Here is a 17,909-nt window from a genome sequence, read left to right on the forward strand (position 1 = left end):
GTCGGAGCACCGGCAGTTGGGATCCCGATGGTGGGATACTGACTGTTGGGATACTGACTGTCAGGATCCCCACTGTCGGAGCCCTATACCACACCCTACCACATAAGCTTTATTTGGCTTTCAATATGGCATGGTTGCGGGGCTGGTTTAAGGGGGGACTCAGGGGGGTCAGTACTCCTGGGCCTCCCTCTATCTAGGGCCCCCCTGTGGTCTCATTAATTTAAAGAAAATGGAGGACAGCAGCAGCAGCGGCCTTGTCATGAGAGGGTTTTTAATCAGAGGCAGCACTGAGCTTTTCATGTGGTGTATATATATTAATCCCCCCCCCCCGACGTTACCCATTGACCAAGTTCATACTGCCATTACTGTGTTTTGACAGTGTAATATTCTCCTGTGCAGTTTGCGGCCAGTAATGATAAGTGGGAGGGCCCCCCCCCCTGTCTAAACCCCCCCTGTCTAAAGTGACCCGTGTCCCCCCGAAGGCTTAATCCGATCCTGCATGGTTGTTTTAGTCAAAATGTAGCACAGGTATAAGTAAAATTTATTTACCTCCTTCTCTGTAATTCCATTTCTCCAGCTGGTCGATCACATCTTTCTGTCCATGTGGGGCACAGACAAGTGAGAGGAATGTTAATGCAGAGAGCAGGACTTTCATATTGAACATTCCTACGAGACATGAGCAAAGGTAAGAAGAAGTATTCCTGGCTGGCTGGTATATACCCTTGCGGAATACCGTTATAGGAACACCCTAGCCCAGTGGTTCCCAAAATGTCTTGATTAATGGAGCACATGACTATCAGCATATTTCCAAGGCATCCTTAGTCCAAAAATGAAACTAAGTAAATTGTGCTTACATGTCAACCATAGGTTATTATTACATTTTATTTATAAGGCACCACAAGTGGTACGCAGCGCCGTACATATAGCATACAGTACAATAATAGAGGGTACACAGAACTAAACATAACAGTAGCTGAAGAACTAAAACAGAGCACTAGTAACAATTAGCAGCACAATTCTTAGTACACAATACAGATGACATGTAGGGAGGCAGAGGAGTTGTCCACATGCTACCAAGGGTAGGTTGTCATTGGTAGAGATGAATGAGACAAATGAGAAGAGCTGCGGGTATAGATAGTATTAGTAGGTGAATAAGAGAGCTGTAATAGAAATGCAAGAAGAAGACTGTGAGAACAGGAGGGAAGAGGGCCCTGCTCCAATGAGCTTACATTCTAGAGGGAGGGGGAAACAGACAGTCGAAATGAGGTAGAGACAAGGAGAATGGAAGAAGTGAGCATGGCAGGGATGGTCAGGACATGAGGCAGCAGGTAAAGAGAGCAGACAGACAAAGAAGTCCTCTCCCTCATCCTAACCACTCCCTCTCCATCTGCCCCCTCAACCAGCTTGTTGCAGATTGATCTAACATTCCAAAGAGCACAGGAGAAAGGGAGTGAAGGGACAGGTGAGGTGTGGATCAGATTGGCATGGTTGTGTGTGTTAGGGGTGGTCTGAAACTGGAGGGTGTAGACAGCATGCAGAGTAGATAGGTATAGCACAGGGTAAAGGAACCATGGCTCCAGTACAGTCATAAATAAAAATAAATAATAAAAGAGTTAGGATAAGTAGTGTTAGAAGCAGGTGTAGAAGTGGTTCGAGAAGCAGGTGTAGAAAGACATATACAGTGCAAACCTGACTTATGGGGAAATTGCGTAGAGAAATTTCTACAGAGAAAATGTAAATGGTGACATAGTTGTGGAGAAAGCAATGGCTATGAGTATTATGTCTTTAGAGAGATGTAGACAGGGAGGTTAGTGAGATGTGTCCAGGCTGTCCATTCGGTAGGTGGTGAAGGTAGTGACTTCATTAACTGACTGTTGACAGAAGTCCGTTTGGTTGAGGTTAAAAGTTAGATGGTTGGCCTCCCGCCCTCTCCTGTTTATTCCAGGTATATCTCTGAAATTCTTAATAATAGTTCATCACACTTTACCTTACCACACTTCGCAGGTTCAGTTATGTGTTGGTAGACATTGTTGTGGTTCTAATTGTCCATATTTGCTATGATTAATTGGAAGCCACCAGCACTTGTTTTGCCTTTATATAATTTGTTTTGGTCCTGGACCACTAACCCAAGGCATCCCTGCAGGTGTCTTGCAGCACCCAAGGGTGCCTAGGCACACAGTTTGGGAACCACTGCCCTAGCCACAATTCATTACACCATAGAAAAACTGTAGTATGTACAGATACTGATCATTTCTAAACATTAGTAAAGTAACCATTAGAAAACATATAGCAACTACTGTAAGTGTAACTCACTAGTTAAAGAAGTTCTCCACCCAAACTAAAGGTGCCCATACATGGTGCAGTTCTCGCATGCGATTTGAACTTTGTAGGGAAAATAGTATGTGATGGCAGGTATTTTTGTACTACATTGCATTGTGTCTAGTTGAAATTGATCCCTGTGTAGAAAATCGCATGCGATATGTACTTTACATATTTAAATTACATATTGGAGTCTAGCCAAATCTTATGTAGTTCAAATAGCACAGTGTCTAATGTTCAAATTGCACAGCACACATTGTATAGCTCAAATCGCACCTACTGTAGCACACATCTCACCGGCACTATTCGTTTTTTGGATAAAATATTGTAGAATGCTCCCAGCAGAACCATGATATATATTCAGTGGTGCAAGTAGAAATGATTTCTTAGTTGCATTATAAGTGCGCGCCGTAGGTGCGGGTGCCAAAAGTGGGCGTGGACATGTGTCATGAGGGGGCATGGCCATGTAAAACTAGAATAGTGGTTACATGTAAATAGAGGCATGGCCTTATTATGCCACATGTAATGAATCTTAAACATTATACCACACGCCATAATGCCCATTATACATTATGCCCCACAGTAGCGCACGCAGGGGGGGTTTCTGAGTACACAGAAACCCCCCCAGGAGTCTAAGGGTCCTCGTCTGAAAGCTGGGGGTCCCCTCTTTCCATGGGTACAAGAATTTTAAAAATCGGCCCTTGGGAACCGGAGATATCTGACTTCAAAGCAGTGGTCCCCATCCAAGCCTGTTAATTGCTCTTCCCAGTCAGATATTTAAGGTTCTGTCTGACTTAGAGTTTTTCTGAGGGTATATTACAAAAGCTGAGACTCTTCCCCTTTGAAGGACACTAGTAGCTTGTCACTACTGTTCCCAGAACCAGAGATATCAGCCTTCCAGCAGATGGTTACTGCTCCAGCTCCACATGCCTGGTATGTAGTTTTATATACTCGTTGGCAGATTGCTCTGCCTCCTGAACTCTGATCCCCTAGTCCCCAATACCATTTGGTAGGTGGGATTCCCAAGTTTTTAATTCCATAAAAATCTAAAAAATCTATTTCTGGAAACTGGAGATATCTGCAGTCAAGCAAGCTGTCCTCCCACCAGATAATTATGAATAATAAGCCCACTCCACTATACACCCCTCCTCTGCATATTAAACATCCTCTACCACCCTGGAAGTTATGTATCAGGGCCCCTTTTATATACATTTGGTCTATCTATAATACTTTAACTGACCCGGTATATACTGGGTTACCTAAGTGTCCATCTCCATGCTTTGCTCCGCCCCTCTGGAAACCCCCTTCTGAAAATCCTGCGTTTGCCCCTGCCCCACACAGTAATGCCCAATGCCTATTATGTCCTGCACCGTTATGCCCACTTCACATTATGCCCCACACCATAATGCCCATTACTTATTATACCACATGCCATAATGCCCATTACATATTAAGTCACACACCGTAATGCCTATTACATATTATGTCACATAAGTGCTGCTTACCTAAATGCTAGTTGCCAATCACTTCAGCCTGGGCTGGAGTTCCACTGGAAGGGGACTTTTATTGCGGGGTCCCCACTCCCCTGGGACCCGGTTCTGGCTGACACGCCTCATTGCTCATCCTTTGGCTGGGGGACCTTATGTAAAACGTGTCCCCCGGCTGCGGCATGACTCTGCTGGCTGTTTGAGCCCAGTGCTGGTTTCCAAAATATGGGACCAGGCCAAGAGCCTGGTGCTGGTTACTGGAATACAGGGGTACCCCATTTGATTTTTTCCCGTGTATTTCTGCAACCAGGACCGGCTCAATGAGCCTGGGGCTGGTAATACTCGGTAGGGGGGACCCTTCACTGTTTTTTTTTAAATATATGTATATATTCTATATTTTACACAGAGAAGCCAGTACGGATCTTAATGATCTGTGCAGGCTTCAGCCAAATATGCCTGGAAAATGAGGAGTAGTTTCCAGTCATATTTTCTGCTGAATTACTGGCCCGAATTCAGCAGTACAAATGATAGTAAATGAGCACACCACCATAGAAATCATGGACATATATGGCCAAGTTCTATCGATGGTGTATTCATTCATTCACCAGAATTTGGCTGAGCTTGCCTTATATAAATACTGCAAATCAGCCAAATTCGTCTGACAGTAAATTAGCCTAATTTACCAGCCGCATTTGATACTGAATGGCTACGAATATGTGCATTCGTACCCATTCAATATTAGTACATTTCCCCCATGATTTTTGTGTTTCTTTGTCTTTCAGTCTCACTAATTACTGTAGAAGCTAATATATATTATATGTGCGCATGCATACGGTAACCAAGGAATATACAAAGTACAAATTGAAAACAAAAGATTTTGAAGGAAATTGTTTCCATTGTAAGCAACAGTGGGCCATTGGACATGGTCAAAGGCCACTTAATATCAAAACCAAAAACCATGCATTTAATTAATCACTCTAAGGCACAGGTTCTCAAAGTTGGTCCTTAGGACCCCACACAGTGCATGTTTTACAGGTCCCTGGTGAAAATGTGAACTGTGTGGGGTCCTGAGGACCATGTTTGAGAACCACTGCTCTAAGGGTTTTATTTACTAATGGCCCAATCCGCACTCTGACTAATGTAGGACAACCGCACATGTGCATTGTACAGCGTGCACATGAATGAACTGTCCCTGTGAAGACTGCTAGCGATGGCTAGCAACACTGGCTGTTGGCAGGGTGATTGACATCCTTAGACTGTTTGGGGGCGGTACCCCAGCATTTTCTGGGAATGCTCAAGAAAACGCAAGCATTTCATGGCCGCTGTGAGGGAGGGCCGCTGACGTCAGCAACTGCTTCCTTCTCCCCATGGCGATCACAGTGCCGAGTAAGTCCTGGCTTACTCACCACTAGGAAAAGAGGGAAAAACCATTAGATGGTGAGTTATTCCAATTGGTTTTCCCTTCATGTGCACGGCTGAGAACGTGTTTGCAGTGGTGCATATGGGCAGAAATTCACATGTGCTGGGCTCCAAAGGTTCTCAGCCAAGCGATCAGGTCTGAATCAGGCCGTAAGATGGGAGTTCTATTGAAGATGGGATGTTGCTATGCGAATGGATGATTTGCATAATCCTCCATTCGCAGCCTTGGGTTCATGGTAGAAATCATTCATTGTTTCCGTTACATCATACATCCGTTGACATCAGCTGCCCGCCCCCGCATCACCAGTCGATTTTGCATGGGAGAGCCTTGCTATTTTTTAATGTGAATGCCCATGAAATGCAGGGTGTTCCCATGGGCTGTGCCCCCTGCCGCCGCTCCACACCCCCCAGCCGCAATGTTAGGTGCAAGCGGGATGGCAAACATGTAGTTCACTGTGCCCAGGGCAGCCGAGAAGGGGGGGGGAGCGGGGACTAATTACCTGGGCCCAGGCTTGCTGCAGGGGCCCCGAATTTTTACCGGGGCCCAGCATTCCTCTCGGCTGCCCTGACCGTGCCTGCTCGCACCCTGCATCTGCACAAATGCAGAAATACGCCTGCGCATGCGAAGATGCAAAACATCGGTCCCCCTTGCGAACACGTGGGGGACCGATTGGACTAGAATCACCCCCTATAGCCAATGCATGTGCAGAGTTGTGTCATTACCTATAGAAACATAGGGGTCAATTTACTAAAGGTTCTAAGGATTAAGTTGATGTTGCTCATAGCAACCAATCAGATTCTATTTTCTCTATTTCATCCTAGAACAGTGGTTCCCAAACTGTGTGCCGTGGCTCCCTGGGGTGCCTCGGGACACATGAAGGGGTGCCGCGGCTTGGTGGTCTAGGACCAACTCAAATTATTAATGGTTAATTATTTATGAGCAAAACCAGTGCTGGTGGCTGCCAATCATAGAATGTGTACAAACAGAAGCAAATCCTGCCCTTTACCACATAACTGCCGCTAAGAATCGCATATACACCCAATCTAGTTAATTTTTTTGGGACCTAGTGGTGCCGTGAAAAAAATTCTGATTCTCTAGGGTGCCGTGAATCAAAAAAGATTGGGAACCCCTGTCCTAGAAAATAATAGACAGTCTGATTGGTTTTTATGGACAACATCATCCATACCTCCCAACTGTCCCGCTTTCCACAGGAACATCCCATTTTTGGGGAGGTTCCCGCAGCAGAGGAAGCAGTTGAGAGTCCCCCCCAGCCTGAAGGGAATAGACGCTGTGCGTATGCATACAGCATCTATTCAGCAATGCAGAGAGGCGAAAAAGGGGGCATAGCATGAGGAAACGACATCTGGCGAGACATCTGGCCCCCTTTCCATAGACCATGCCCCCTTTTTGGGCAAGCGCATGGCTCCTCCGCGTGAGTGTCTCAATTACAGATGTTGGGAGGTATGATAATCTATTTTCATTTTTAGAAGCTTTCGTAAATGTACCCCATAAAATCCAGCAAGAAAGGGGTGCCACAAACGGGAAATAGATGTTATTTCCTAATTGAAAATGACAATGAGAAAATTGAATGATTTCTACTTTTATCACATTCGTATAAAGAAATGTACTTTTCATTATGGTGCCCAGGTATTTGCCAGATGGGAGTAGTAACTGGAGGGAGAGCCATGGTGAATGGTGTTCAGAAAGATGGCCTAAACATTGAGCCTACCCTATTTCCTTTTTTCAGCAATACAATATTAACATTTCCCAAGCTCCTGCTTTCACGCACCATATCATGGAAATTACAGTACTGATTTATTATTTGTTTATAAGGCTGCAATTTTATAAGACTGACTTGTGCATTCCTAAGTGGTCAGACGTGAACAGTTCAATGTTGTTGTTGCAAAAGAAGAAAACAACATCTGGCTCCAGTGAGTTAGGCAACAGGTCAATCTCTAAACTATATGAAATCATACTTGTTAATCTGTTTTGACGCTGAGTATGTGGCATACAGATATTATCATGTTGTAAGCCGGCGATAGTCATAGACACCCGCATTACAGAACAAGATTACACAATAATAAATGTTATCATATTTAATAAAAAACAAAACTTGCGTGAGCTAAAACACTTTCCCATTATTATTAACCCCTTGAGTGGTATGCCCTGAAATTTTCCGGGCTCAGCTGCGCTGCCGCAGCGGGCTGTCCCGGAAAATTACCATAAATATAAAATAGGTGCGCTCCAGTGGTGCCCAGGTGTGCACCACTGGCGTACCACCTCTTGAGCCCCCCTTTACATCCCCCAGCCCCCCCAGTCACCTGTGCTCCGGCGATCGTACGCCGGAGCTCTTCTAACCCCTGACGCTCCCCCAGCCTCTAGCCGCCTGCCGCCATTCATTTTGCAGTAATGATGTAGGTCGGCAGGCTTGGGGATGTTCGGGGCGGCTCGGGGGGACTCAGGAGCACTCAGACGCCCTAGTCGTCCCGAGCTGCCGCGAAACATCCCCGAGCCTGCCGCTTGTGTGATGATTGACAGGCAGCTTGGGCAGCGGAGGCAGGGGGGCTCTGGCGTACTAACGCCGGAGCGACGGTGAGGGGGGGGCTATGATTTGTGGTGGGTTTTGCTGGGGCAAGTCAAACCTGCCCTGGTAGGTTTGTCCTGCCCCAGCAAAACTCCCCACTCAAGGGGTTAATAATACATTTTATTTATAAGGCGCCACAAGTGTTTTGCAGCACTGTACAAGGGGCATACAATGGAGCAGTACAGGGAGACAGAACTTAACATTACAGTAAAAAGATAACAAAAATTGGTAACAAAGAACAATACAATGCACAAAACAGTTTAGATGTATGAAGCTAGAGAGTAGTCAACATACTACTATGGGCTGGTGGCTATAGGCAGGAGATGGGCATTTTCCAGCAGGAGAGTATACGAGCTGTTGTGAAACTACAAGTCACATCATGCCTTGCCACAGTTTTGCTAAAGGGAATGCTAAAACTATGGCAAGGCATGCTGGGATGTGTAGTTTCACAACAGCTGGAGGGCCACAGTTTGGACATGCTGGCTCTAGTGTATACTGTCATTATGTAATTAACCCATTGACCAGAATATTTATCAAGGTTTGTCGGATATCCAGGAAAAACAGCTGTTTTTGGAGTGCACCTGCAAATGTTCAGGATATGTCAAAATGATGATTTGAATCTGCACAGACTCGCATTCCCTCAAATCCATTACCTCAATTCATAAGTATTAATTATTTATATTTTAGAGAGGTGCTCCCAGGAATATATATTAATGAAAACAAGAAAAAGTATTCCTACATTTCCTACATGGGGCACTCAGGATCAACTACTTTTAGTATATTAGTGTTTGCTCTCTTCTCCTAGTGTGCCACCTACCCATGCACAGAATTAGAGATGTGCGGCGGCCACTTTTTCAGGTTTTGGTTTTGGATCTGGATCTCCCTTTGTGTTTTGGATCTGGATTGGTTTTGGCAAAACCACCCTTGCGGGTTTTGGTTTGGATCTGGATTTTTATGAAAAAATGCTAAAAATGGCTAAAATAACAGAATCTGGGCCTGTTTTTGCCCCTAAAGTATTATTGACCTCAATAACATTAGTTTCCACTCATTTCTAGTCAATTTTGATCACTTCACAGCTCACAAAATTGTTTTAATTTACTGTAGTTGGGCCAAAAGGTTATACCGAGGTAGCTGGATGACTAAGTTAAGCGACAGCAGTGGGCATCATATGCATGTGGACCTTACACTTCCAACCTGGCACATCTTGGAAGCAGAGCGGCCCTGCAGGGGCAGACAGGGTGGCAGTTTAATAAACTACCCCAAAAAAGAGAAATGCTCCAAAGAGCAAAAAATACAAAGAGGTGCAAGATGAAATTGTGCTTGGGCCCTCCCACCCACCCTTATGTTGTATACAGGACATGCACAGTTTAACAAACCAATCATTGTCATGACTGGTGGTAGAAGCTTCAGCACTTCTATCAGGTTGCTGATCTCCCACAAATTTGTTTTTATTTTATTACTTTTATATATTTTTCTTATTTTTACACTGGACAGAGCCTGTCACACTGGACACTGTCCCTGGACAATGGACACTGCCCCTGGACACAGCCCGTTACACTGTACACTGGATGTAGCCCGTTACACTGGACACTGGATATAGGCCGTCACACTGGACACTGGATATAGGCCGTCACACTGGACACTGGATATAGCCCGTCACACTGGACACTGGATATAGGCCATCACACTGGACACTAGATATAGTCCATCACACTGGACACAGCCCGTCACACTGGATACTGGATATAGCCCGTCACACTGCACACTGGATATAGCCCATCACACTGGACACTGGATATAGGCCGTCACACTGGACACTAGATATAGGCCGTCACACTGGACACTAGATATAGGCCGTCACACTGGACACAGCCCGTTACACTAGACACTGGATATAGGCCGTCACACTGGACACTAGATATAGTCCGTCACACTGGACACCTGACACAGCCCGTTACACTGGACACTGGATATAGCCCATCACACTGGACATTGGATATAGTCCGTCACACTGGACACTGGATATAGGCCGTCCCACTGGACACTGGATATAGGCTGTCACACTGGACAATGGGAACAGCCCGTTACACTGGACACTGGATATAACCCGTCACACTGGACACTGGATATAGGCCGTCACACTGGACACTAGATATAGTCCATCACACTGGACTCAGCCCATCACACTGGACACTGGACACAGCCCGTTACACTGGACACTGGATATAGTCCGTCACACTGGACACTGGATATAGGCCATCACACTGGACGCTGGATATAGGCCGTCACACTGGACACTGGATATAGGCCGTCACACTGGACACTGGATATAGGCCATCACACTGGACACTAGATATAGGCCGTCACACTGGACACTAGATATAGGCTGTCACAGTGGACACTAGATATAGTCCGTCACACTGGACACTAGATATAGTCCGTCACACTGGACACTGGACACAGCCCGTTACACTGGACACTGGATATAGGCCGTCACACTGGACACTAGATATAATCTGTCACAATGGACACTGGACACAGCCTGTTACACTGGACACTGGATATAGCCCATCACACTGGACACTGGACACAGCCCGTTACACTGGACACTGGATATAGGCCGTCATACTAGACACTGGATATAGGCCGTCACTGGAAGCAGCCCGTTACACTGGACACTGGATATAGCCCGTCACACTGGACACTGGATATAGGCCGTCACACTGGACACAGCCCGTTACACTGGATACAGCCCGTCCCCCTGGATACAGTCCCTGGGCAATGGACACAGCCTCTGGACACAGCTGTCACACTTGACAGTCTGCCCCTGGACACAGGCCGTCACCCTGGACACAGCCCCTGGACAATGGACACAGACCCTGGACAATGGACACAGCCCCTGGACAATGGACGCAGCCCCTGTACAGTGGACACAGCCCCTGTACACAGCCCCTGTACACTGGACACAGTCTCTGTACACTGGACACAACCCCTGGACACAGCCCCTGTACACTGGACACAGCCCCTGTACTCAGCCCCTGTACACAGCCCCTGTATACTGGACACAGCCCCTGTACACTGGACACAACCCCTGTACACATCCCCTGTACACTGGACACAGCCCCTGACACTGGACACAGCCCCTTGTATAATGGACACTGCAGGCTGCAGCCCCTGTACACAGCCCGTTACACTGGACACTGGATATAGTCCGTCACACTGGACACTGGATATAGGCCGTCACACTGGACACTGGATATAGGCCATCACACTGGACACTAGATATAGGCCGTCACACTGGACTCTGGATATAGGCCGTCACAGTGGACACTAGATATAGTCCGTCACACTGGACACTAGATATAGTCCGTCACACTGGACACAGCCCGTTACACTGGACACTGGATATAGGCCGTCACACTGGACACTAGATATAGTCCGTCACACTGGACACTGGACACAGCCCGTTACACTGGACACTGGATATAGGCCGTCACACTGGACACTAGATATAGTCTGTCACAATGGACACTGGACACAGCCCGTTACACTGGACACTGGATATAGCCCATCACACTGGACACTGGACACAGCCCGTTACACTGGACACTGGATATAGTCCTTCACACTGGACACTGGACACAGCCCGTTACACTGGACACTGGATATAGGCCGTCATACTAGACACTGGATATAGACCGTCACACTGGACACTGGAAACAGCCCGTTACACTGGACACTGGATATAGCCCGTCACACTGGACACTGGATATAGGCCGTCACACTGGACACAGCCCGTTACACTGGATACAGCCCGTCCCCCTGGATACAGTCCCTGGGCAATGGACACAGCCTCTGGACACAGCTGTCACACTTAACAGTCTGCCCCTGGACACAGGCCGTCACCCTGGACACAGCCCCTGGACAATGGACACAGACCCTGGACAATGGACACAGCCCCTGGACAATGGACGCAGCCCCTGTACAGTGGACACAGCCCCTGTACACAACCCCTGTACACAGCCCCTGTGCAGAGCCCCTGTACACTGGACACAGTCTCTGTACACTGGACACAACCCCTGGACACAGCCCCTGTACACTGGACACAGCCCCTGTACTCAGCCCCTGTACACAGCCCCTGTATACTGGACACAGCCCCTGTACACTGGACACAACCCCTGTACACATTCCCTGTACACTGGACACAGCCCCTGACACTGGACACAGCCCCTTGTATAATGGACACTGCAGGCTGCAGCCCCTGTACACTGAGTGTACAGTCAGCAGCACTGCAGCCCCTGTGTGCACTACAGACCCTAATTGAGTGTGAGCACTGCAGTACCTAGTTAAAACAAAAAAATCAATCAAATTCAACACAGGGCACAGGGCATGGAGCACAGAGCACAGATCTTCTACCCACCCTCTCCTATAATGGAGTGAAGGGCGCGCGTGTGTCTTATATAACATCCCAATCCCGCGAGAATCCGACAGCGCGATGATGACGTTTTGCCTAGTTTTCGGTCTGGAATTCAGGCGGGAACTCCCGAGTCGGCTCGGATCCCGACTCAGATCGCGATGGTCAGATCTGTTGGATCCCAGAGATCCGGACCCGCTCATCTCTACACAGAATATAGGGCATATATTCATCTCTTCCAAGTTGAGGAGATTAATATATTAATATAATACCCTATATTCTGTATCTGGATAGGTATCAGGCTAGGACACCAGAGTAACATAGAAACATAGAATTTGACGGCAGATAAGAACCACTTGGTCCATCTAGTCTGCTCCTTTTTTAAACATGTTACCTCAAACCATATTTGATCCGTATTTTTTTGTAAGGATATCAATATGCCTATCACAAGCATGTTTAAATTGTTCTACTGTATTTGCCTCTACCACCTCTGATGGGAGGCTATTCCACTTATCTACTACTCTTTCTGTGAAGTAATTCTTTCTCAAATTTCCACTGAATCTTCCTCCTTCTAGTTTCAGTGCATGTCCTCGTGTTCTGTTGCTCCTCTTCCTGTGAAGAATGTCTCCCACCTGTACCTTGTTAAAACCCTTGATATATTTGAAAGTTTTTATGATGCCCCCTCTCCCTTCTCTGCTCTAAACTATACATATTAAAATCTTTTAGTCTTTTCTGTTATGTTTCATGATGTAGGCCATGCATTTTAGTTGCCCTTCTTTGTACAGACTCTAATGTATTTATATCCTCCTGGAGATATGGCCTCCAGAACTGAACACAGTACTCTAGATGAGGTCGTACCAATGACCTATACAGTGGCATTATTACTTCTTTCTTTCTACTGCTGATACCTCTCCCTATGCAACCAAGCATTTGACTTGCCTTCTTCATTGCTTTATTACATTGCCTAACTGCCTTTAAGTCCCCTGAAGTAGTGACATCTAAATCCCTCTCAGTAGTTTCCATTATAGTGCCATTTATACTATATTTAGTCTTTTGATTTTTGAGACCCAAGTGCATGATTTTGCATTTTTTGGCATTAAACTGTAGTTGCCATGCTATTGACCATTCCCCTAATCTACCTAGCTCATCAATCATTTGTTTTACCCCTCCTGGTGTGTCTACCCTGTTGCATACCTTTGTGTCATCTGCAAAAAGGCACATTTTACCCTCAATTCCATTTGCAATATCACCAATAAAGATATTAAAAAGCACTGGTCCAAGGACAGATCCCTGGGGTACACCACTTGTAACCGTTCCCTCCTTTGACTGTACTCCCTTTACAACAACACTCCGTTTTCTGTCCTGCAACCATGATCGTATCTATTCAACTATCTTAGAATCCAATTCCAAGCTTTCAAGTTTATTTAACAGTCTGCGATGTGGGACAGTGTCAAAAGCCTTACTAATCTAGATAATCTACAGCCCCACCTTGATCTATTACTTTAGTTACGCAGTCAAAAAAGTCAATAATGTTTGTTTGACATGATCTTCCCCCAGTAAAATGATGCTGTTTCGGATCCTGTAAATTGCTGGTTTTGAGATATTCTACAACTCTTTGTTTTAAGAGTGTTTCCATCAATTTCCCTACTACTGATGGGAAGCTCACTGGTCGATAGTGGCTTACCACTTCCTTGATTCCACTTTTGTGCATTGGGACTACATTCGCTGTTTTCCAGTCCTCTGGGATTACTCCAGTAGCTAGTGACTGGTTGAATAATTCTGTTAATGGTTTTACCAGCTCCTGATGGCAGAGACCACATACAGCGGACATTTTTAATAACTTTATTGCACATTATTCCACACTGTTTTTAATAGTTTGCTAATTTTAAGTATTAACACAATAAAAGTTAAGTTTTATGTTACTTTCTTGGGACAGATAAACAGAGAAAATATGAATATACTACCAAGTAGTTGATCCAACAGAGTGCCCCATGTAGGATTGCTTTTTCTTTTTCCTGTTTTCAATATTATGGATCCCCCAGACTTATCATTGGGGGAATCGCAGCCACAGCCCCATAGAGTAGGTTTCTTTGAGGGCTGTGAAGTTTTCAGATTTACTAAGCTCCGGTAAACTAGGTCACTAGATAAGTATACAGTATATTTAAAAAAAAACAAATAGTTATTTGACAATAACAATTATTTATGCTCTTCACTGGTGCATAGAACAGAATCCACATTACTCAAACCATCCCCCATCTTGCCACTGGAACATGCATTGTATTGTGCTGTGATGTGTTTTTCCTCAATAAGTCTCCTAGTGTACTTGAACTACTACCTCAAAAGGTGAAACTGTATAGGGAAAAAAGTGACTAAGCAGACCAATGGCTTGCAGTTGCCCAATGCAGCTCCTAGACTCAGTGTGCAGCCCTGCTTTTGGCAAAGCTGGGGAGATCCATCTTCTCGGCAGCCCTGCCAAGATGGGCCACAATGTAAGACACTTCTATGGCTGCCATACCAGTACTATAGTAACGGGTCACTCTGTAAATCCTTCTGTAATAGCACTGTTTCACTAACACAGCAAGTCAGTCCAGCTATGGACTGAATTTATTTGTAGATGCATAGAACAGGATGTAATGCCGTCCAAGTTCAATGGCCTTGCATGTAGCCAGTCGAACTCCGATGAGGCAATCACTTTAAAGGCAAAACCATGCCTTGTAAGTGATTGTCCCTTTAAAGAAATCCCGAGTTCAGCTGGCAACACACATCGCCAAACTCAGCATTACATTCCACCCTTAGAATGAGTTACTGCTTTCCCACCAATCAGGCTTCCAGGCTCTTCTGCTAAATGTTTTAGGACTAAAACCTCCACCGTCCTCGAGCAATGAAATGAACATCCATTTCTGATGGCAAAATATCAAAAGTTCTAATCAGAATTAAACTGGTCCTCCAGGATGCCAGAGAAATCAGCCATCATCTTTCTGTCTTAGGGTCTACTCCCTATAATATGATGATAATATGATTTATATGGTACTTTTCTGTCAAAAGAATCTCAACATGTGTATGCTCTTTAACATCTGGCACAGAGAGGAGAAAGGCAAAAATATGGAGTAGATTAGGAAGACAGACTGGATGGTTTTAGATGCCAGTCACAGAAAGATCCGAACCCTGATGATTTGGGTGAAAGGTAATAGGGTGAGAGAATCAAAAAGTGATAGATTTGGTAAGAAATTTTATGTATTCTTTATTTTGAGAAATGGACAACAACCACAACACATGCAGCGATAATTAACCATCAACATTTCCACAGTGTGTTCATGACATTTCAGAGGTAGATATTCAAAACAGATATACAAATGCAGTCAGGATGGTCAGCATATCTGGAATCTAATGGTGTGTACCAGGGCCAGACTGGCCATCTGGCACTTCTGGCAAATGCCAGAAGGGACGATGGTCAGGTGGGCCGAATTTGTCCCTTTAATTTTCTAAACATTCAGCACGCCTCCTATGCTGTGCGGGCGGCAGCTTAATTTGCATAATCACGGCATGCGTCATGACGCAACTGCGACTACCCCACCAGCCTTCTAAGTTCCCGATCTGCACCATTTAAACACAGACTGTCATTGATATGTGGTCTGTGTGGATGTGACTCATGTCCAGACAGTGGGTTGGTCCCCCTACATGCTTCTCTTTTGACTGGTTGGCTTGCACTGCAGAACTCTGCTGTGACACTGCAAGCAGCACATTCAGGTAACTTTTGCACCCAGGAAATGGAATTATTGCCATTAGAGTTAATTCATTTAATTAAACCACCTTGATGATGAGGTGGCAGGCCTGAAAAGAGGTATATTATTTAACTCTAGTTCTGCTTGTGATGTGCTTATTGTACTAGGGACTTTTACATGTCAAACCCTGTTAATGGGACTTGTAGTTCTGCAGTGAAAGTTTTTTTTAATTCTATAGTGACTGGGGTCCTAGAGTGTTATTCAGGAGGACCCTGACCTTAAGTATATTTACATCGAACCAGGAATTATTACCCTAAGTAGATGTACGTATGTAAGGGGACGGTTCCAAAGGCACAATGTGTAAGGGGCATAACAGATTTTGTCATTTGATGCCACGCCTCCTTTCAGTGAGGCCACACACACTTCCCGCCTGCTGCTGGTGGGCCTGTGTGCTCAAAAATGCCAGGGCCAATTTTTGGTCCCAGTCCGGCCCTGGTGTGTACACACGGTACAATCCGCCATTAGATTTTGACTATTTAATCAAAATCGCATCGGGATCGCATAGAGATCGCACAGGTTTTTTATCTTGCGATCCCGGGACAGTACAAATCATAACCCATACAGGGCAGCAATGACTATATAGTGGAATCTAATGCAGATACAGTAGCATGAATTGTATGTAAATAGCACATGAGTTAGCAAAGATTGCATAGCAAGTCGAATAGCAAAGGAATCTCATCGTGTGTACACACCATTACTGTCATGTGGAAAAAGAGCCATTGGTAGTGGACAGTCATCAATGTTTTACAGTTTATAACAGTAAACGGTACTCTTTACCTAGCACGGCGCCCACGATTTTGATCGTGGGCATCGCAGGTAAAAAAATCGCGGGCATCGCGGGCATTGAATGCACTAAAAATCGGGTGTGACGCGACCGACGCGATGCCCGCGATTTCCTATAGGGAACAATGTTAAATGTCTCAATTGACCCGATTTTCCTGTTCAATGCCTCAATTGACCCGATTTTTCCATAGGAAACAATGTTAAATGGCCCACAGAGGCCAAATAGCCACCCTGAAGTGTGAAATGGCCCCCACAATTGTTAACGCCACCCCACGATCAACGTCAACCCGAAGCGTGGCGAGCGCAGCGAGCCCGCGAGGGGCGGCGGTACGCTTCCTATGACCTTTTCATACCCCCACTATCCACGGCGGCGTGGAGTTGAGAATAGAATAGTGTGGCGAGCGCAGCGAGCCACCGAGCCCGAAGTGTGGCGAGCGGACGCGGATACCTTCACAGGTAAACGCGTCCCTTCGCGGGCTTCACAGGTATCCGCGTCCGCTCGCCATGCTTCGGGCTCGGTGGCTCGCTGCGCTCGCCACACTATTCTATTCTCAACTCCACGCCGACGTGGATAGTGGGGGTATGAAAAGGTCGTAGGACGCGTACCGCCGCCCCTCGCGGGCTCGCTGCGCTCGCCACGCTTCGGGTTCACGTTGATCGTGGGGTGGGGTTAACAATTGTGGGGGCCATTTCACACTTCAGGGTGCCTATTTGGCCTCTGTGGGCCATTTAACATTGTTTCCTATGGAAAAATCGGGTCAATTGAGGCATTGAACAGGAAAATCGGGTCAATTGAGACATTTAACATTGTTCCCTATTAGAAATCGCGGGCATCGCGTCGCACCCGATTTTTTAGTGCATTCAATGCCCGCGATGGCCGCGATGGGCGCCGTGCTAAGTAAAGAGTACCCAGTAAACAAATAACCTAACAAAGAACAGCAAATCCAGGTTTTTTTTTTAAAGTGGCAATTATTCACTGCAAAATCAAACTGGTTTTGCCGTTTAAATGATTGCCGGTTTTTAAAAAAACCTGGAGCTTTCTTACCAAATCTCTCATTTTCTGATTCTCTCGCCCTATTACATTTCACACATGGGCCATTATTCAGATCTGATTGCAGTA

General features: G+C 45.8%; 2 protein-coding genes across 3 annotated transcripts in view; one reads left to right on the forward strand and one right to left on the reverse strand.

Annotated features, from left to right (window-relative positions):
- Positions 1-17,909, forward strand: part of FAM234B (family with sequence similarity 234 member B) — a 183,886-nt gene that overhangs the window by 41,700 nt on the left and 124,277 nt on the right. For both annotated transcript variants that reach the window (XM_083156572.1, XM_083156571.1), the window contains exon 2: positions 578-685. In XM_083156572.1, the coding sequence (XP_083012698.1) occupies positions 676-685 (10 nt within the window). In that variant the 5' untranslated portion in view covers positions 578-675. The remainder of the gene's footprint in view (positions 1-577; positions 686-17,909) is intronic.
- Positions 1-17,909, reverse strand: part of LOC146026157 (uncharacterized) — a 41,269-nt gene that overhangs the window by 5,409 nt on the left and 17,951 nt on the right. The window contains exon 2 of the mRNA XM_083156574.1: positions 550-666. Within this exon, the coding sequence (XP_083012700.1) occupies positions 550-666 (117 nt within the window). The remainder of the gene's footprint in view (positions 1-549; positions 667-17,909) is intronic.

The sequence above is a fragment of the Crinia signifera genome, chromosome 8 (assembly GCF_055691185.1).
Source record: "Crinia signifera chromosome 8, ASM5569118v1, whole genome shotgun sequence".
Lineage (NCBI taxonomy): Eukaryota > Metazoa > Chordata > Amphibia > Anura > Myobatrachidae > Crinia > Crinia signifera.